This window comes from Salvelinus alpinus, chromosome 15 (genome assembly GCF_045679555.1).
Source record: "Salvelinus alpinus chromosome 15, SLU_Salpinus.1, whole genome shotgun sequence".
Classification (NCBI taxonomy): Eukaryota; Metazoa; Chordata; class Actinopteri; order Salmoniformes; family Salmonidae; genus Salvelinus; species Salvelinus alpinus.
In genome coordinates, this window is record NC_092100.1 from 23,781,166 (window position 1) to 23,803,395 (window position 22,230).

Sequence of the window (22,230 nt, forward strand, 5' to 3'; positions counted from 1 at the left end):
ATAAATTGCCATGTCCGTACTGTGAGACGTCTAAGACAGCGCTACAGGGAGGCAGGACGGACAGCTGATCGTCCTCGCAGTGGCAGACCACGTGTAACAACACCTGCACAGGATCGGTACATCCGAACATCACACCTGCGGGACAGGTACAGGATGGCAACAACAACTGCCTGAGTTACACCAGGAACGCACAATCCCTCCATCAGTGCTCAGACTGTCTGCAATAGGCTGAGAGAGGCTGGACTGAGGGCTTGTAGGCCTGTTGTAAGGCAGGTCCTCACCAGCACAACGTTGCCTATGGGCACAAACCCACCGTCGCTGGACCAGACAGGACTGGCAAAAAGTGCTCTTCACTGACGAGTCACGGTTTTGTCTCACCAGGGGTGATGGTCGGATTTGCGTTTATTGTCAAAGGAATGAGCGTTACACCGAGGCCTGTACTCTGGAGCGGGATCGATTTGGAGGTGGAGGGTCCGTCATTGTCTGGGGCGATGTGTCACAGCATCATCGGACTGAGCTTGTTGTCATTGCAGGCAATCTCAACGCTGTGCGTTACAGGGAAGACATCCTCCTCCCTCATGTGGTACCCTTCCTGCAGGCTCATCCTGACATGACCCTCCAGCATGACAGTGCCACCAGCCATACTGCTTGTTCTGTGCGTGATTTCCTGTAAGACAGGAATGTCAGTGTTCTGCCATGGCCAACGAAGAGCCTGGATCTCAATCCCATTGAGCACATCTGGGACCTGTTGGATCAGAGTGTGAGGGCTAGGGCCATTCCCCCAGAAATGTCCAGGAACTTACAGGTGCCTTGGTGGAAGAGTGGAAAATCTGGTGCAGTCCATGAGGAGGAGATGAACTGCAGTACTTAATGCAGCTGGTGGCCACACCAGAAACTGACTGTTACTTTTGATTTTGACCACCCCTTTGTTCAGTGGAACATTATTCAATTTCTGTTAGTCACATGTCTGTGGAACTTGTTCAGTTTCTGTCTCAGTTGTTGAATCTTATGTTCATACAAATATTTACACATGTTAAGTTTGCTGAAAATACACGCAGTTGACAGTGAGAGGACGTTTCTTTTTTTGCTGAGTTTATATGGCAGTTCTGTTTCTAGCTCCTAAGCAACTTTGCAGTATTTAGTTTTTTTTGTGTGTTATGTCTTACATTATTAGCCCAAAATGTTTTGTGTTATTACATACAGCCAGAAATAACTTTTGATATCAGAGCGGCAGTAACTCACCAGCATTACGACCAGGAATACGACTTTCCCGAATTGGATCCTTTGTTCGTATCCCCCAGGGCAATTGAACTTATTCCAGGGGCTGCCCCAAAATACAGCCGGTGGAGAAGAGATATTCGGAGTGGACTTCTAGTCCGACTCAGGAGGCGTGCACACCATCCACCGCTTCTGAGTATATTACTCGCTAATGTTCAGTCTCTGGATAATAAAGTAGATGAGCTCAGGGCGAGGATCTCCTTCCAGACAGACATCAGGGATTGTAACATACTCTGTTTCACGGAAACATGGCTCTCTCAGGATATACTGTCCCCGTCCATACAGCCATGTGGGTTCTCAGTACATCGCGCAGACAGGAATAAAAAACTCTCCGGGAAGCAGAAAGGCGGGGATGTATGTTTCAGCCACTCATGGTGTGATTGTGATAACATACAGAAACTCAAGTCCTTTTGTTCACCCGACCTAGAATACCTCAATCATATCCGACCATATTAATTCCCAAGATAAATATCTTCAGTTATAGAACTACACTGGACATTATGCAAACTGGAAACCACATTTATTGTAGCTGGGGATTTTAACAAAGCAAATTTGAGGAAAACGCTAGCGAAGTTCTACCAACACATTGACTGTAGTACTCGCGCTGGTAAAACATTGGACCACTGCTACTCAACTTTTCGAAATGCCTACAAGGCCCTCCCCCGCCCTCACTTTGGCAAATCAGATCACAACTCCATTTTGCTCCTCCCTGCGGACTAGGATATGTTCCGGGTAGCCGCTGAGAATAACATTGACGAATACACGGATACAGGGACTGAGTTCATCAGGAAGTGTGTAGGAGATGTTGTACCCACTGTGACTATTAAAACCTACCCAGACCAGAAACCGTGGATAGATGGCAGCATTCATGCAAAATTGAAAGCGCGAACCACCCCATTTAACCATGGCAAGGTGACAGGGAATATGGCCGTATACAAACAGTGTAGTTATTCCCTCCGTTTAGCAATCAAACAGGCAAAACGTCAGTACAGAGACAAAGTAGAGTCGCAATTGAACGGCTCAGACACGAGACGTATGTGGCAGGGTCTACAGACAATCACAGACTACAAAGGGAAACCAGTCACGTCGCGGACACCAACGTCTTGCTTCTGGACAAGCTAAACACCTTCTCCGCCCGCTTTGAGGATAACACAGTGCCACCGACGTGGCCCACTACCAAGGAATGTAGGCTCTCCTTCTCCGTGGCCGACGTGTGTAAGACATTTAAGCGTGTTAACCCTCGCAAGGCTGCCGGCCCAGATGGCATCCCTATCTGCGTACTCAGAGCATGCGCAGACTAGCTGGCTGGTGTGTTTACAGACATATTCAATCTTTCCCTTTCCCAGTCTGCTGTCCCCAATTGATTCAAGATATTCCTCTACCCAAGAAGGCAAGGTAACTGAACTAAATGACTATCGCCCCGTGGCACTCACTTCTGTCATCATGAAGTGCTTTGAGAGGTTAGTTAAGGATCATATCACCTCTACCTTACCTGACACCCTAAACCCACTTGAATTTGCTTTCCGCCCCAATAGATCCACAGACGATGCAATCGCCATTGCAATGCACACTGCCCTATCCCATCTAGACAAGAGGAATACCTATGTAAGAAAGCCGTTCATTGACTATAGCTCAGCATTCAACACCAAAGTACCCTCCAAGCTCATCATTAAGCTCGCGGCCCTGGGTTTGAACCCCACCCTGTGCAGCTGGGTCCTGGACTTCCTGACGGGCCACCCCCCAGGTGGTGAAGGTAGGAAACAACACCTCCACTTCACTGATCCTCAACACAGGGGCCCCACAAGGGTGTGTGCTCAGCCCCCTCCAAGACTCCCTGTTTACCCATGACTGCGTGGCCACGCATGCCTCCAATTCAATCATCAATCAATCATCACTTTTGTCAGACGACACAACAGTAGTAGGTCTGATTACCAACACTAACGAGACAGTCTACAGGAAGGAGGTGATGGCCCTGGGAGAGTGGTGCAAGGAAAATAACCTCTCACTCAATGTCAACAAAACAAAGGAGCTGTTCGTCGACTCCAGGAAACAGCAGAGGGAGCACGGCCCTATCCACATTGACGGTACCGCAGTGGAGAAGGTGGAAAGCTTCAAGTTCCTCAGCGTACACATCACTGACGATCTGAAATGGTCCACCCACACAGACAGTGTGGAGAAAAAGGCGCAATGGCGTATCCTCAACCTCAGGAGGCTGAAGAAATTTGTCTTGGCCCCTAAAGCCCTCAAATTTTTACAGATGCACAATTGAGAGCATCCTGTTGGGCTGTATCACCGCCTGGTACAGCAACTGCACAGCTTGCAACCGCAGGGCTCTCCAGAGGGTGGTGCGGTCTGCCCAACGCATCACCGGGGCCAAGCTACCTGCACTCCCGGACACCTACAGCACCCGATGTCACATGAAGGCCAAAAAGATCATCAAGGATATCAACCACCCGAGCCACGGCCTGTTCACCCCGCTATGATCCAGAAGACGAGGTCAGTACAGATGCATCAAAAGCTGGGACCGAGAGACTGAAAAACAGCTTCTATCTTAAGGCCATCAGACTGCTAAATAGCCATCACTAGCCGGCTTCCACCCGGTTACGCAACTCTGCACCTTAGAGGCTGCTGCCCTATATACATTGACTTGGAATCACTGGCCACTTTAATAATGGAACCCTTGTCACTTTGATAATGTTTACATACTGCTTTACTCGTCTCATATGTATGTACTGTATTCTATTTTACTGTGTTTTAGTCAATGCCACTCAATCTAATATTTATATATTTCTAAATCCCATTCTTTTACTTTTAGATTTGTATGTATTGTTGTGAATCGTTTTTAGATACTACTGCATTGTTAGATACTACTGTACTGTTGGAGCTAGGAATACAAACATTTCGGTACACCTGCTATAACATCTGCTACATATGTGTATGTGACCAATAACATTTGATTTGATCATAGCTTAAAAATATCTCCAAATCACTGCATCTCTGTATCTTGTGTTTCTGTTATGGTTTTCCCTTCACTTTAGGCTTTCACTTCCACTGTTCCACCGGTTGCTAGGCCAAACAATGACAAAACAACAACCCACTCATACACTATACTCATATAGAATAAAATCCTTTCTGACATCAACATCCTGCCCAAAACGATTGCAACTAGCGATGCAAGGATGTTTTGCAGCACATTTTTCTTCCTGATCATTTGACTGTGTTGTGATCAAAGTGGTGTATCTGGCCCAATTCTCTTAGAAATTGTGACCTTGATGATCAATCTTTCTGTTGTGTTTTGATATTGAAAAATCGGATTGTATTTTAAAGCCTGTTGACTTGGGACTCCCGATTGGAGCAGAGGTCTAAGGCACTGCATCTCAGGGCCAGAGGCGGCGCTATAGTACCTCGTTCGAATCCAGGCTGTATCACATCTGGCTGTGATTGGTAGTCCCATAGGGCAGCACACAATTGACTCTGCATTGGCTGGAGTAGGCTGTCATTGTAAATAAGAATGTGTTCTTAACTGACTTGCCTAGTTAAATACAGGTTAAATTTTAAAATTAAATATGTGCTGCCTTGCCATGGTAAATATCTGACTCTAATCTTAATACCAATTTTCTCTTTCCCAGAATTCCCAGTATCCCCATGCTCAGAGAGTGTTGGAGGCTCTGTGTCGACCACTGGTGCCCTGCGGGACTCAGTCAGTGATTTGGACAGTCTGGGAGAGAACAGTGTCTTCAGAAAGGTGAGATCAGCACACTGGAACGAGACATTCCCTTTATAGTCACAATGTGTCTTGAGTGGCTATGACATGATAGCATACAAGTATATTATAAGTCAGTTATCCTATAACACAAACAACATGGTCTATGACTTTATGTTGTATGTTTCTGGTGATATAGTTCCATATAATTCCCAGCCCCTCTATTCGTTAGTTTATGTTTTGGCCTCTGGCCCCCACCTTCAGTCCACAGCAGACTGGTCAGCTTGCCTGTTCCATGTGACATCAGCAGCCTCCCATGAGCACTCCTTCCTGGGCCAGCTAACTCATTATGACCTCATCCCCCTCGCACGCTCATTACCGCCCTTCCTCCCCTGCAATGCCCCCACTCTTTTTTTCAACGTTTACACACTGGAGGGTGGCTGCGGCATAATGGCACTCCAATGCAATGTCACACTACAGCCTTGGTCCTCATTTATTGTTTCTTGTGGATAAATACTGATTTTGGCATTTACTACTAAAGGCCATAAAACCATTGAAGAACATATTCATAAATGGCAAAAAGGACAGTCAAATTTTTTTTTTTTTTTGTGTCTGTCCTAAATCAGGAAATATATATAGTGCATTTGGAAAGTATTCAGACCCCTTGACTTTTTTCACATTTTGTTACGTTACAGCCATATTCTGAAATTGATTAAATATTTTTTTCCCTCATCAATCTACATACAATACCCTGTAATGACAATGCAGAAACAGTTTTTTGGCATTTTTTGCAAATGTATGAAATAAAATTAAACTGAAATGTAACATTTACATAAGTATTCAGGCCCTTTACTCAGTACTTTGTTGAAGCACCTTTGGCAGCTATTACAGCCTCGAGTCTTCTTGTTTATGACGCTACAAGCTTGGCACACATGTATTTGGGAGTTTCTCCCATTCTTCTCTGCAGATCCTCTCAAGCTCTATCAGGTTGAATGGGGAGCGTCTGTGCACATCTATTTTCAGGTCTATCCCGAGATGTTCGAACGGGTTCAAGTCTGGGCTCTGGCTGGGCCACTCAAGGACATTCAGAGACTTGTCCCAAAGTGACTCCTGCATTGTCTTGGCTGTGTCCTTAGGGTCGTTGTCCTGTTGGAAGGTGAACCTTCGCTCTAGTCCTGAGCGCTCTGGAGCAGGTTTTCATCAAGGATCTCTCTGTACTTTGCTCTGTTCATCTTTTCCTCGATCCTGACTAGTCTCCCAATCTCTGCCGACTGAAAAACATCCCCACAGCATAATGCTGCCACCACCATGCTTCACCGTAGGGATGGTGCCAGGTTTCCTCCAGACGTGACACTTGGCATTCAGGCCAAAGAGTTCAATCTTGGTTCATCAGACCAGAGAATTTTGTTTCTCATGGTCTGAGAGTCCTTTATATGCCTTTTGGGAAACTCCTAGCGGACTGTCATGTGCCTTTTTCTGAGGAGTGGCTTCCATCTGGTCACTCTACCATAAATGCCTGATTGGTGGAGTGCTGCAGAGATGGTTGTCTTTCTGGAAGGTTCTCCCATCTCCACAGAGGAACTCTGGAGCTCTGTCAGAATGACCATCGGGTTCTTGGTCACCTCCCTGACCAAGGCCCTTCTCCCCCGATTGCTCAGTTTGGCCGGGCGGCAAGCTCTAGGAAGAGGCCACTGTGTTCTTGGGGACCTTCAATGCTGCAGAAATGTTTTTGTACCCTTCCCCAGATCTGTGTCTCGACACAATCCTGTCTTGGAGCTCTACGGACAATGCCTTCGACCTCATGGCTTGGTTTTTGCTCTGACATGCACTGTCAACTGTGGGACCTTATATAGACGGATGTGTGCCTTTCCAAATCATGTCCAATCAATTGAATTTACCACAGGTGGACATGTCAAGGATGATCAATGGAAACAGGATGCACCTGAGCTCAATTTCGAGTCTCATAGCAAAGGGTCTGAATACTTATATAAATTAAGTATTTCTGTTTTAAAACTTTAATACATTTGCAAAAATTTCTATATATTTTTTTCCCTTTGTCATTATGGGGTATTGTGTGTAGATTAACGAAGAGAAAACATAATTTTATATATTTTAGAATAAGGCTGTATCGTAACAAAATGTGGAAAAGTCAAGGGGTCTGAATACTTTCCGAATGCGCTGTATATACAATTTACACATATTTAACCACTTTTTTTTCGGTAGTCACAAAACAATCTTCATGCTTCCATTTGTTTTTTAAAACCGGTACCGCTTACCTTCAGACGAGTTCTGTGACAGTTTTAGGGGTCGTAGAGCAAAACGGAGAGGTGTTCGTGAGAATCTCCCCTTTCCACAATCTCCCCTTTCCATTAGTTTGTGCCCCCCGCCCCACAAAAAAAGATATCTCTAGCTTAAACTGACAGATTTGTTTGTTATGTAATTTAGATTGACACACCAGTGCATCAACCAACTCTAGGGGGTTAAACACTATTATTGCACACAGAGTGAGTCCATGCAACTTATTATGTGACTTGTTAGGCAAAGTTTTACTCTTGAACTTATTTAGGCTTGCCATAACAAAGGGGTTGAATAGTTATTGACTCAAGACATTTTAATTTTTTATTAATTTGTAAACATTTCTAAAAACGTAATTCCACTTTAACATTCTGGGGTATTGTGTGTAGACCAGTGACACAAAATTTCAATTGAATCCATTTAAAATTCAGGCTGGTCAAGGGGTGTGAATACTTTCTGAAGGCACTGTATCTCCCCTCTAACTACTCCCAGACCTGTCTCTGCCTCTCCGCCTCTGGTGTTGAGGTCTGCCATTATGCAATAGATTTTGAAAGTTCGAGTGAACTCAGCACTTTGGACAGACACAGGCAGTCAGTGACCAAAAAAGGACCTGTTACAATTAGACTTTCACTACTCAAAGGTCCTTTAAAACAATCCTGTAAATCTATTTTTTAAAGCTACGTTTTTAGCTGTGTGTGTGTGTGTGTGTGTGTGTGTGTGTGTGTGTGTGTGTGTGTGTGTGTGTGTGTGTGTGTGTGTGTGTGTGTGTGTGTGTGTGTGTGTGTGTGTGTGTGTGTGTGTGTGTGTGTGTGTGTGTGTGTGTGTGTGTGTGTGTGTGTGTGACACTGCATGTGGGTCTTGTAGGCAAAATTAGTATAGTGGTTATTACATGTGTTTTCATGTTAGATTTTAGTGTTTTATTTGAAACTTATTTTAGTTTGTTAGTTTTTAGACTTGATTTACTAGTTTTTATTTAGTTTTAGTTTGATAACAACATTTCTATTTCGTTTTATTATTTAATTTCTGTTTTAGTGTTAGGGACAGAAAGTATCCTATGCGTGGGAGGCTAGGAGCCATTTATATGTTGTAGGCCTACAGTAGTTTTTGGGGGGGATGCCACTTCTTGCCGCTGAGGGGCAGTAATACATTAGGTGATGGGCCAAGACCATAGACTTGGATAGACATTACATCTCTGTATCTGTGTCATGATGGCATCTGGGAGCGTCTGGGCATCGCCATTGACACCGTCTTCATCTTGAAATAGTACATTTTCTTCTTCACAAGTAGAATTCATTGGCTGATCCCTCCTCCATACAACTCCACGGCCAGGACATAGGCTTGGTTTAAATTGGAAATCAATCCTAAAGTGACTTTAATTTAAAGGATAAGCACCTAGACTGGTACAATAAATATGGTGGAAGGAAACTCTCTTGTTTACACCAATCTAATGCTTTTTTAACTTTAGTAGTAGATGTAAGAAGAATCAAGTACCTTGACCTTTATCTGACAGAAAGAGAGGGTGAAAAACAACAAATGAAGTTATGGCACATTTGACATGTTATGTTTATGTAATATTAAATGTATGACTGACTAACCCCTTCAAATAGAGTTATTAAAAACAGTTGCAAAAACATAAGCAATAAAACACTTCTTCACAAATCTAGATAAATAAAGGTTAAATGTATATATATTTTGGGATTCAGCTTGGGATTCAGGGGCATAAACCAGATCCAGTGCCACAGGGCACAGCTTTGGATAAACAGCCATCCTTGCCTGCCTGAACTGGAGAGGTGACTCTGTAAACATGCCCCTTTACCTCTTCCAAGTATTTCTGCAACTCAACCGGGGCACTTAATGCCATGCTAGATTGACCCTCCGGCTGGACGGTGACCTCAAACACAATCTTCGATGCAAGGAAGCTATATTCCTGAAGCACTATGGTCGAGATGCTTGCTGGATTCATCGTTATGGCATCTTCCTGGGGTCCTGCTGCTCCATGGCTGTACTCTCTGATTTTCTGAAGTACAAAAGACTGCGTCCCTCATCAGTGGCTCCATCTCTGTTGAGCTAAGTGCCAGAGACACTTGGGTCCATGAGGCAAGCTAATGCAGGGGTTGGATCAAAGTTGGATGCCAGAGGATTCAGTATGCATGCAAAGAGCTCACGCAGTAACTTCAGGAGGACCTGTGGCAACTATTTTGCAACAGTAGTTGACTGCAAGTGTGCCTCAAGGCAAGTCACCACATCAATCAGTGAATGGCTGTCAGTTTGAAGTTGGGTGGGTTGGATTGCGAACGGCTCCATCAACTTCACAAGCTGTTCTAGATTGGCTCAGTTACTTCCTGTACTCGCCCTCAGATTTTTGACTGTTAGCTAGTGATAGATAAGGATAGTGATGCACAAGCTACGCCTATTTGAAACATCGGCATCTACTGGCAGCATTTACCGACAGATTCAGAACCTCAAAAACCCCATTACAAAAAAAGTTTGAAAACCGCTTTTAGATTTTTGTCCCGAGTGTAGAAGAAAGAAAAAAAACTTAATTTATGATGGTTTTTATTTTAGTTAGTTTTACGGTCAAAGAGAGTAGTTTCAGTATAGTTTTCTTTTTTCAAATGTTTTAATTTCGCTTTACTAAATAGTTTTTTCAGTTTTTGTTTTAGTCTCAGTTTTCATTTACTATAATAATCTTGCCTGTAGGTGTGTGTTTGTATAGACAGTGTTAGCTGGTTGAATGCTGCTCTGCTGCATGAGCTCAGGAAGGGTGACTCATTTGTTCTGGAAGCTGATATTCTATGGCCTGGTCCTCATAAAGGGGCCTGCATGATTATGCTCTGAGCCACAGTGGCCGTCCGTTAGCTCACCACCCGCTCGCACGCCCAGTGCTGGCACTACTGGACAATGTGAAAACTAATGATACAGTCCCAATGGAAATCATCTGCAGCCTGCCTGCCTGCCGGCCTCCCTAAAGGGTGTGTGTGTGTTTCTCTTGTTATGTAACCTTTTATAGGGCTGGAAAGAACTCTCTCTCCCAGCAGCATGTCTATCTCTCACTGCCTTGCCCTTTCCCCTCGCCACACTGAAGGCTGCAGTAAGCTCAGACTAAAGGCAGCTCAGACCGGTCATCAGGTCTAACCTCACTGGCATACAAGACAGGACATTAAGTCAAAACGGACTACTTTGACAATAGATAGAGATTTATTTAGCTTTCACACCTTTAGTATAATTGATATTTTTAGCTTTGTTTTTGGTGTAAAACGAAGTCCCCCTTACCCAAATGTGTTAGCTGAAATGTGCAATTCCAAATCCTTCCACAATGCCATTCAGTTGACTTTGACTGCAGCGGGTAACAGGGTCTTTCTGTATTCTCTCTGTCCAAAGGGAGAGGAGGCTGTGACTGGGCCAAGTGAAAGCAACAGTGGTGTGTCGGTGTCCTTCTCCTCCATAGACGACGTGGCCAGTGTGGGTCCCCTCAGCGCCTGCTCCCAGGGCAGTGTGGGTCCTCTCAGTGTCTCCTCCCAGGGCAGTGTGGGTCCTCTCAGTGTCTCCTCCCAGGGCAGTGTGGGTCCTCTCAGCGCCTGCTCCCAGGGCAGTGTGGGTCCTCTCAGCGCCTGCTCCCAGGGCAGTGTGGGTCCTCTCAGCGCCTGCTCCCAGGGCAGTGTGGGTCCCCTCAGCGCCTGCTCCCAGGGCAGTGTGGGTCCCCTCAGCGCCTGCTCCCAGGGCAGTGTGGGTCCCCTCAGCGCCTCCTCCCAGGGCAGTGTGGGTCCTCTCAGCGCCTGCTCCCAGGGCAGTGTGGGTCCTCTCAGCGCCTGCTCCCAGGGCAGTGTGGGTCCTCCTTGGGCAGGGGCGGGGGCAGGGGTGTTGAGCACTAGGGCCAGTTGGAGTGCCGGAGACGCCTGGCAGACGACAGGGAGGGGGGGAGAGGAGGACGAGAGGAAAGACAAGCTGACAGAGGTGCCTGTGTGCTCCGCTATCCTGCGCTCCTCTATCCGCTCACTCTCTCCATTCCGCCGGCACAGCTGGGGCCCGGGGAAGAATCCCGCAGGAGACACAGACATGAACCAACGCAGGTGAGTCCTTTAAACCCCACACACTGACCTCTAACTCAACACGCTCACTACCCTATAGTACATACCCAGGAAGGATAGCTATGGATGAATGGTGAAAAGTCATAATCTGTATGAAACATAAGCCTCCAACTCCTACAGTATCCTGACTTGTCCTCGGTATGATAATATCTATTGAGGAGTCACTTGAGACAGTAGTACCCTGGGAAGTGCAGTCTGCAGGGATGAGACTGACAGAGACTTGCTTTCCGAGGACTGGTCCTCATACGGCCTCAAGTTCAGACACTTTGTGTTTGTGTGTCAGTGGGCCACTGTTTGTGTGTGTGAGCGCATGTGTATGTAGATATTTGTCTCTGTGTGTATTTAATCCATGCTTGTCCCTCAGGGGGCCTTATACAGTACAGTTAGATACGCCTTGAGGCACCTCTGTGTCAGTGGACTTTGTGGGAAAGGCCTGGTCCAGGTCAAAGGTTAAACACTGTGATTTTTATTGGCACCATTTTCCTTCTTATTCATTATCACCCATGTGATCATGTACTGTACTGTCAGTGCTCTCATCTCTCTCTGTTCATCCCATCTTTTCTGTCCTCTGCTCATCTCTTCTCAGTTTATTGCAAGGTCAAGGGGAAGGGAAGCCTCGAAAGCCAACATTTCATAGGAGAAGGTACCACAGTTATTCCTCACTGATTCCATTCTGACTCTCCCTGGTGTGTCACTGCCAAGCTGTGTTTTAATTATGGGTAGAAAATGTAAAACACATTGCTACCTATATTGAGCAATCCCTAATCAAATCAAATTGTATTTTATGTGCCTTATGCTATAGAAAAATCATTTCTAAAACATGTAAAGAATGAAGACAGTGAAACTTTATTTCTCTCCAATATGATATGTATCAAGCCACCTCAATGGAAAAAAAACCTTCCCCATTAACCCACCACTTTTACCTTTGACCATCACATCTCACCCTGAAATAACGTCACCCTTTCCCTTCTGCTCCTATCTGTCTGTCTCTTCCTCTCCTCTCCTCTCCTCTCCTCTCCTCTCCTCTCCTCTCCTCTCCTCTCCTCTCCCTTTCCATCCCTCTCCCTCCATGGCTTCTCCCTGTCAGTATGAGCTGGTGTCCCTCCAACGTCCCCCCTCCCCACCCGGAACAGATTGATAGCAGAAGGTATGCCATCACCGTGTCAACTAATAGCTTTAGAGGACAAATACACAAACAATATGAAATAAATAAAAAGAGAGGAAGAGGCCTCTGCATGTTCTCTGCTCTGTGCATGTCTGTGTCTGGCTTGGTGTGTCTCTGGCTTGGTGTATGCTTTGTCACTGCTGCTGTTGCTCTCTCTTTGTCTTATTCACCTTGTTGGTCAGTTGTGGTCGACCTCAGCGATGCACAGTCACTTATCTTCTTCCACTCTCCCTCTGTCTCTCTCTCTCTCTCTCTGAGACAAGGAAGCTAGAATTTAGAGGGGAAGCATCTTTAGAACAATAGTATTATACTGCTACACTGCTGGTTAACTATTGCAAAGATTAGAATGACTAATATAGTCATCATCATCAGTGAGCCAGACAGGTGAGTTATGGTTTTAGTTCAGTTCATCTCGCTAAGCCAGACTTACAGCTTCAGTGAGAGGATCAATTGACACACAGCTAGACTGAGATAATAGGTCTGTTGTACTCTAATACTGAATGCTGATTTCTTATGCATTCATAAATTACATAAGTATGGTCTCAAAGGAGTTTATTTGTCGCCTATTATTTAACATGCTACACTTTTGAATCAAGTTAACTAGGTTGTTTAACTGATTTGAAGCTTGGGGAATTGTATTTTTATGTTTATTTTACTTCAGTTATTTTCCCCTTACATTTGTGTTTAGGTTTACATGTATGTGTTCCTTCCTGTTTGTGCTGGTGTTCATATGTATTTCCTTTGGCTATACATGCTTTTTCTCTTTTCTCTATCTCATCATCTCCTCACTGCTCTACTGCAGGGATCTAGTTAAAGGACAAATCCACCATTTTTTTATTAGTCCACTTTTAAAACAGTCCCAAATGTTTTGCATGTCGACAGTCAAGTTTTCAACATATTAGACTTTCAAGATGTGCAAAACGCATCATCATCATCATGATGTGGCAAGTGACACTTGCTTCTTGAAAATCAAATATCTTCCAAACGTAACTGCTGACATGCAAAACATTTTGGGACTGTATCAACAGTGGACTAATTAAAACAATTAAAAAATATTGTTTTGGATTGGATTTTTCCTTTAACTGTGAATATGTGTATGTACTTGTGCACTCCACTTGTGTGGTTTCAGTTTTGAAATAACTGATTGTGTCATCCTTTCTGGAGCATGAAGATCTGCTGGGTATGAGTTCACTTCCTGCCAAGGGTTTAAAGATCTCACAGGGTGTTTGTATCTACTGTCCCTAAACAAATGACCACATCTATCACCAGAAACACCAGTGGAGTGTTCTTTCACTAACATGGTATTGTTTTGTCTGCAGTTACAGTTTGGAGGGTCTGGCTGGAGAGGAGGATGCTGGGAAGATCTCCTCTGGTGTGGGAACTGTTGCACGTCTGGACAGTGAGGAGAGGGGCTCACTTCTGTCCCTAACAGAGGAGCAGGAGTCAGACCTGGGAGACTACAGCAGCCTCGACAGCCAGGTAACCCTCACATACTATACTGTCCAGACGTATCTTTACCATAGGTCCTGTGTTTTGCTTGCACAATGACTTGCACTTGCACTGAATCAATGAATCTTCGTACCATCCCATGTAGACTGGTTCTCTCTATGCACAGTAGTTCATGTTTTATTTTCACCCAGACAGCTCACTGATCTCTCTCTCTCTCTCTCTCTCTCTCTCTCTCTCTCTCTCCTTTATTTCAGAAATCAGGAAGAGTTCTGCCTGTGAGACACAGCTGTCCCTCCATTCCTCACCAAGCACTCACCAAGTCGGTGTCCATGCTGGCCATCAGTCACAGAGACCTGGATGGTGAGGGTCACTTTAACACTCTCTCTGGGTTACCCTCTACATCCTTCTCTCTTTCTTTCTCTCTCTTTCTTTCTCTCTCTCTGTGGTGACATGGTGGTACACAAGGCCAGGGCGTGTACCCACAAAGCGTCTCAGAGTAAGAGTGCCGATCTAGGATCAGTTTAGCCTTTTAGGTCATTATGAATAAGATTATATGGACGAATCCTAGATCAGCACTCCTACTCTGAAATGCTTTGTGGATTCAGGCCCATGCCTCTATCTATCCAACAATCAAGTCTCCTGTCACCTGCTGTTTCCAACCTCGTCCTACAGGTACATTTTCTCTCTGTCCCTCTGCTGTGTTTCCCAGACAGGAATCAGGTGGTTTGTTAACTCTCTCAATCCCAATCTCCTCTGGGGCTAACAGGGGCTACTGTTAGATCTTCTCCTCACTATCACTGGGGTTGTTATTTCTCCCTTCTCTGGTTTCCCTGTCCCTTTGTGTAGGGTTCACTCATTTGATCACTTGGAAGGGAATGAGGGACGGCCCAGGTTCTTGTGCTAATTTAACGTGTAATTTGATATTTTTTGTACCCTTCAACTGGATAGCCAGTGGACAGACTCGACCAAAGAGGCGCATCTCCTTCTCCTTCAGCATCTCTCCGACCTTCCCAAAATCTAGAACATTCTTTTCTATTGGCTCTTCCTCCAGTGATGAGGAGGAGGTAGTGAGTAAGTTCTACATTTCCCAGAATGCCCTGAGTGGCCCCTTAGCCCCTGGCTGCTTCCTGTGTAGTGTGCCTCTAGGTCAACCCGTGTCACTGAAGGACGTTACCTCTCTCTAAATCAACTCTTTTAAACCAATTTATCTCTGTTTGGTCCCCTAACCTTAACAAGGTTAACATTGTCAGGCAAATAATTTGGTTTGATAAAATATCAATCAGTAGAAGTCATTGTTTCAAATTTGTGTTTACTTACAGAGGCTTAAATTGCCTCTAGTTACTAATACAAATCTCAACAGGTGATAAAAAATGCACTGTTTGCTGTTCTCTTTATGTGACGTTTCAAGCAAATTCAACTATTTGATCAGTTTCGAAAACCTTGGCTGCCATGAAAATGACTGAAAAAAGTATGAAAGGATGTCAAACCTGCCAAGATGTTCACATATTTCATAAACGTTCATGAACAGTTAACTCTTTTGTCCTTTTAAGAGCCTTGTATTTCTGAACTATATCTACATTGCTGAAACCCATGCAAGAACAGCAGACTCATTGTCCACATTTTTTAAAAGAGTAGGGACGCTGTAGCAGAGTGAAAAGCGCTTTGCAGTCCAGTCAGCCATATGTTACATCTGCTGGAGACGCATATAAGCCCAGAATCTATTTCCCACTATTGGTATCTAACTGAGATCAAATAATCAACTTTCTGTTAGCATAGTAGCCCCTTTTCAAAGTAGCACTTTTTCTATTGTATTTGACATGGCTGACATTCCTATTATGTCTCTCCTGTGAGTTTTACACACATTTCTCCCCTCTCTTTCCTCCATCAGTTCTACTTATTCCCCCTAGCCTCCATTCTTTGGAATCTACATAAACACATTTCAAAGTGTTCCTGTTGGGCTTCACAGCTGCTAGAAAGGATAGGAACATTTCACTGCTGCTGTCACGCTCCTTTGAGCCTTGTATATTATTTTGGAGAGAACGATAGGAAGAAAATCCCTGTCCGGGCCGTTGCTGGAGGATGACGTTTCAAAGGGCTTTCGCTGCTCTAGCGTGTCATATCTACAGCTTAAGAGCTGTGAGAGATTTTGCCTGGCAATTTTTTGTTGTTGAAAATGTCTCTGTGTTTGTCGTGATATGTGTGTCTTATTGAGCTTTGTTGTAATTCTGAGGCTGAGTTTCAGTGCTGTGTCTGGTCCTCAGTAAATCTCTTTATTATTGGCCACCCTTGACTACTACTGTACATGTATGCTGCATAATCGTCACATTCCTTCTGTATGTATTTGTTGGTCTTGTTGTTAATTGGCCAAGTCTATAACCAAATGACCCAGTGTGCAATTCCACATTTAACCTGGTTCTGTTATGTGATATCACCTCTGCTTGGAAATCTATTGTAATGGTTATGTAATGTATGCTTGTACTGAACTAAAATACTGATAAAAGTACATATCCTGGGGGGGGGGGGATTCCACTCTGTAATCTCTGTTGTTTCAACATGCTTTCATTGCTCGTATTGTACATAAATGTACAAATGTACAACTATATTTTGATCATATTTATATTTCTCTAACTACATTTACAACTCCCTGTCCCATTTAAGGTGGCAGGTAGCCTACCACAGAGTGTGGGCCAGTAAACCGAAAGGTCGGTGGTTGAAATACCTGAGCCGACACGGTGAAAAATCTGTAGATGTGCCCTTGAGCAAGGCACTTAACCCTAATTTGTTCCAGGGGCACTGTACTACTATGGCTAACCCTGTAAAACACCACATTTCACTGCACCTATCTGGTGTACCAATAAAAATAATACAAATGTAAATAAATAAATGACACAATCTGCTGTTCCATTGATCCAGCTCATCACCTCCTCTCTCTGTTTCTGCTGTAGGAATGGGATCGGCATCACTAGAGCACAGGTAAGACAGAAACCTTGTCCTGTTTTATATGGGCCTGTTCTTAAAGGCTATTTCTCCAGCAGGGTAGTATCTGTCAGTCTGAATGACAGTATACTGAGTTTATATCTATGGTTCTCCTACTCTTTTTCATCCAGCATCTCTGAGGAGGACCCGGGGCCACTGCGGAGCGACTCTGAGGGGAGACAGGGGACCAAGGTCAGCCGCACCTTCAGTTACCTCAAGAGCAAGATGAGTACTAAGAAGAACAAGGTGAGTGTCCATTCAGCCTCTCTTCCTCCTCCTGCACTAGCGAAGCAAATCACATTTTATTGGTCACATGCTTTGTAAACAACAACAGGTGTAGACTAACAATGAAACAACCGGCGTAGGGCCTGGCTCAGAGTTGCCCCTCAGGGGAAAAATAAAGGTGCATTGAAGTTAATTGAATTTAAGAAGCTCCAGTAGTACACTACCTTTTCAGTCTGACCCAAGCGCCGTTGTCTGTATTGGTGTTGAATCCAATGGATTATTACGTGTCTAAAGGTTTCTCATTATAGTTCTTTGGATACAAGTTTTCAGGTTATAATTTATGTCCAGGCTAATAGCTGTGTGCAGGCTAATACACATATTGCAATCTCAAAACTGTCGTTTCCGGAATAAGATAATTTCCCCTGGCGCTTATCTGTGTTCTAGGTGTCATAATCAGATTGTAAATGACTGTGAGGGAGTATACAGTATATATCTGCTGGGTAAGTGTATCTGGCTGTGAGTCTGTGAGTTGTGAGAAGCAGAGCGAGGCGCCTGGTCTGCACGCAGTAGGGAAGCCAAACAGGAAACAGAGGCATGCTGTGGTTTGTCTCAAACAGACGTCTGTATGGCATCACTGCTGCTACGAAAACAAACCACAATTCTTTCAGACCTAATAACATTAGACTTCCTGATAACATTAAGGGAAATAACAGTAATGCCCAGACCATGCATCAACACAGTTCTCATGTGATTTGATTTCCCTGTGTTGTATCCAAAACAATATCTTTCTATGTATTTTTTAGCAGGCCTAGTTATTACATAGAAGAACATGTTTATCATCAAAAATGCTACTCAATCCATAACACATGCATACAGACTGAGAAAAATGCTATAGCTTCCAATATGGGTTTTGAAAGTATGTACCTTGTACAGTGCATTCGGAAAGTATTCAGACCCTTTTCCCACATTTTGTTAAAGCCTTATTCTTAAATGTATTAAATAGTTTTTTTCCCTAATCAATCTACACACAATACCCCATAATGACAAAGCAAAAACAGGTTTTAGCCATTTTTGCTCATTTATAAGAAATAAACTGAAATATCACATATACATAAGTATTCAGACCTTTTACTCAGTACTTTGTTGAACCACCTTTGGCAGTGATTACAGCCTCGAGTCTTCTTGGGTATGACGCTACAAGCTTGGCACACCTGTGTTTGGGGAGTTTCTCCCATTGTTCTCTACAGATCCTCTCAAGCTCTGTCAGGTCTCTCCAGAGATGTTTGATCAGGTTCAAGTCCGGGCTCTGGCTGGGCCACTCAAGGACATCCAGAGACTTGTCCCAAAGCCAATCCTGTGTTGTCTTGGCTGTGTGCTTAGGTCATTGTCCTGTTGGAAGGTGAACCTTGACCCCAGAATGAGGTCCTTAGAGCTCTGGGGCAGGTTTTCACTCTGTACTTTGCTCTGTTCATCTTTGCTCGATCCCGACTAATCTCCCAGTCCCTGCCGCTGAAAAACATCCCCACAGCATGATGCTGCCACCACCATGCTTCACTGTAGGGATGGTGCCAAGTTTCCTCTAAGCCAAAGAGTTCAATCTTGGCTTCATCAGACCAGAGAATATTGGTTGTCCTTCTGGAATGTTCTCCCATCTCCACAGATGTACTCTAAAGCTCTGTCAGAGGGACCATCAGGTTCTTGGTCAGGTCCTTCTCCCCCGATTGCTCAGTTTGGCCTGGCGGGAGCTCTATGAAGAGTCTTGATGGTTCCAAACTTCTTCCATTGAAGAATGATAGAGGCCACTATGTTCTTGAGGACCTTTAATGCTGCAGAAATGTTTTGGTACCCTTCCTCAGATATTGCCTCGAAACAATCCTGTCTCGGAGCTCTACGGACAATTCCTTCGACCTCATGGCTTGATTTTTGCTCTGACATGCACTGTCAACTGTGGGACATATATAGACAGGTGTGCCTTTTCAAATCATGTACAACCAATTGAATTTACCACAGGTGGACTCCAATCAAGTTGTAGAAACATCTCAAGGATGATCAATGGAAACAGGATGCACCTGAGCTCAATTTCGAGTCTAATAGCAAAGGGTGTGAATACTTATGTAAATAAGTATTTCTGTTTTTTTATTTTAAATAAATTATCAAACATTTCTCAACCTGTTTTCACTTTGTCATTATGGAGTATTGTGTGTAGATTGATGAGGAAAAACATACATTTATTCAATTTTAGAATAATGCTGTAATGTAACAAAAGGGAAGGGGTCTGAATAGTTTCTGAATGCCCTGTACATACTTTACAATAGTTTGCTGAGACTGTGAGCTAGATTATAGGCCGGAAGTTGCAGTGGGGCTGGTGTGTCACGGAGACGGCAAAACAGTCAGCACAGACACTCACGGTACATCCATGGTAGCTCACTTCCTTCTGTTGGGCTGAAGGCTGGCAACATGGGAACGCCAGAGTTCCATCTGTAGATTCTGTACTGCCTGTTGTTCCAGACCAGCGTACAGACCAGCGTTCAGACAGACTGTCACTGTAATAATGTATCAGACAGACAGACAGACTGCCACTGTGATGTTGTGTAGACATTTCCTGGCACACGGTCACTCCCTGAAGCTGAGGGCTGATACAATACAGGATGAGGTAGGGGATATTGGTTCTTTGTGTTGACTAATGCCTGTTGCCTGTCTCACGGCTCACTGCTCAGAAAGGAACAGGCTCTGATACTCTTCTCTAAATACACATTCTTCCCTTTTTCAGGAGGAATTGCTTCAGCAACACATTTAGGTTGAGTCGGAATCATAGGATATTGGTAGTTTCATTTCCTGTACTGATTATGAATGAGTGACTACCTGTACAGTCAACCTGAGAGTGTGTTATCGTCCAGTGTATTGTGTCTGTTGTTATATTGATATACTGTAACCTTTTGTCATAATTATGTTTCTTTTTGTAAATGAGACTTCTGGATAGAAAATATGGAAATATTGTGAAGGGGTTTTTGACAGCTGTCAAACTTTAGTACATCTTTGCGCAAATGACTCATATCTCTCGGCTTTGGCTAAGTACTATCGAAGTGTGAGATCTATTTGTGAGACCTTGATTGCTTACAGTATCTACGGAAAGCATACACAGTGCCATAGTGCTTTGACTTAGAGAATATATGGTATTTCCTTTGTGTCTCTAACTCTCTGCAGGAGAAAGAGAAGGCTCAGGGGAAGGATAAAGACTCCAAGGAGAAGGAGAAAAAAAACCTGAACGGCCATCTCTTCAGCTCTGTGAACCCAGCCCCATCCGCAACCTGCCACCAATGCAACAAACCCATTATCACTAAAGAAGCCTTCCTCTGCACCAGTAAGACAACAAATCTGTAATGATCTTATCAGAGTGTTTATGAGAAACCAGACTCCACAGAGTTAGTTTGTCACTCTGTTCCATGGTAAGGGACCACTGCTCTAGTTTTGGCGCCATTTACCACACCTCAATACCCCTTATTCCTTTACATGGTGATTACATAGGCCTACACTTGGTTCTGCTTTGGACCTGTTTTGTGTGTATTTCTACCTTTGAAACTATGCTGTTTTCGTAAGTCAGTAGATTCAGTACTTTACAGTATGTTTTCAGGGGCTCAAGCCGTGTTTTCCATCATTGTGTAATGTCTGGTGGTGGAACATCCTACGTTAGCTCCAAGTAATGTGACAAAATGGTGACTGGTTCTCCTCCTGTTTATTCATTCAGTCTAGTCACTTTACTGAAACTGCTCCATATTGAGCAGGACACGGGAAATTCTACATGTCCAGGGTCTATCTGCAGAGAGCTAAAGAGGATGTTGTTTATTTTGGGGCCATCAGAAGTGGACGTATATAGGAACTATGTCGCTGCAGTATATTCATTCCTTCCATCATCTCTGTATGGCCAGCAGCATGCATTAGAAGAGCAGAGTAGACCACTCCCAATACTTTTTCTCAGAGCTACTTTGTTTGTTGTCAGTCTGTCTGAAGCGTGGTGGACTGGTTGGGTCTGTCCCAGTGAATAGGAGTTGGGGGGTTAGAGGGAACCAGAGACAGGGGAGGGATGTGCCCCTCGGCCCAGTCAGTCCCCTCAACGTTTCAATGGGTTGCATCACCCTGACCCTGGCCCCTGACGCAGCTGGGAAGATGTCAGCTCTACTCTTACATCCCGGCTATCTCTCTCTCTTTTTTTATTTATTTCTTTCTTCCACTGGCAGAGGATGTGCTGTAAGCCCTATTTGGGCTTCCATTGCTAATTTCTCAAAAGTCAGTTTTTGTCACACAGATACACAGAATTGTGGCCCACATAGGGTTTGACGAGCAAAGACCTACATTTGAAACAAGCCCTTCATTTTGACAATTTACATAATTATTCAGAACATATTTTTTCTTGATCAGTATTTTGATCCTTATCTTATCTAATAGTAAAATAGGGCTTTGTGGAGAGTCAATGAGTTTTTTCTGAAATATTAACTAATAGAGTGTAGTGTCTAATGGAGAGCTGCCTCCTCTCCAGTGGTGGAAAAAGTACTCAGTTGTCATACTTGAGTAAAGTATACTTGAGTACCTTAATAGAAAATGACTCAAGTAAAAGTGAAAGTCACCAGGTAAAATACTACTTGAGTAAAAGTTGTAAAGTATTTGGTTTATATATACTTAAGTATCAAAAGTAAATGGATTTGCTAAAATGTACTTAAGTATCAAAAGTAAAAGTATAAACGATTTCAAATTCCTTATATTAAGCAAACCAGACGGCACAATTTTAAAAATGTATTTTTTGGCGGTTAGCCAGGTGCACACTCCAACACACAGACATCATTTACAAACGAAGTATTTTTGTTTAGTGAGTCCGCCAGATCAGAGGCAGTAGGGATGACCAGGGATGTTCTCTTGATAAGTGTGTGAATTAGACCATTTTCCTGTCAAAATGTAACAAGTACTTTTGGGTGTCAGAGAAAATATATGGGGTAAAAAGTACATTATTTTCTTTAGGAATGTAGTGAAGTAAATGTATAAATAGTTAAGTAAAGTAC

The 22,230-nt window shown here is 43.9% G+C and overlaps 1 protein-coding gene across 6 annotated transcripts in view; it reads left to right on the forward strand.

Annotated features, from left to right (window-relative positions):
* LOC139539759 (A-kinase anchor protein 13-like) overlaps positions 1-22,230 on the forward strand; it is a 149,900-nt gene that overhangs the window by 109,310 nt on the left and 18,360 nt on the right. For 5 of the 6 annotated variants that reach the window (XM_071343025.1, XM_071343027.1, XM_071343028.1 and 2 more), the window contains exons 10-18: positions 4,908-5,023; positions 10,658-11,346; positions 11,951-12,007; positions 12,452-12,511; positions 13,849-14,008; positions 14,233-14,338; positions 16,924-16,951; positions 17,086-17,200; positions 20,384-20,540. In XM_071343025.1, the coding sequence (XP_071199126.1) occupies positions 4,908-5,023; positions 10,658-11,346; positions 11,951-12,007; positions 12,452-12,511; positions 13,849-14,008; positions 14,233-14,338; positions 16,924-16,951; positions 17,086-17,200; positions 20,384-20,540 (1,488 nt within the window). The remainder of the gene's footprint in view (positions 1-4,907; positions 5,024-10,657; positions 11,347-11,950; positions 12,008-12,451; positions 12,512-13,848; positions 14,009-14,232; positions 14,339-16,923; positions 16,952-17,085; positions 17,201-20,383; positions 20,541-22,230) is intronic. The other variant, XM_071343030.1, reaches the window with a different exon arrangement.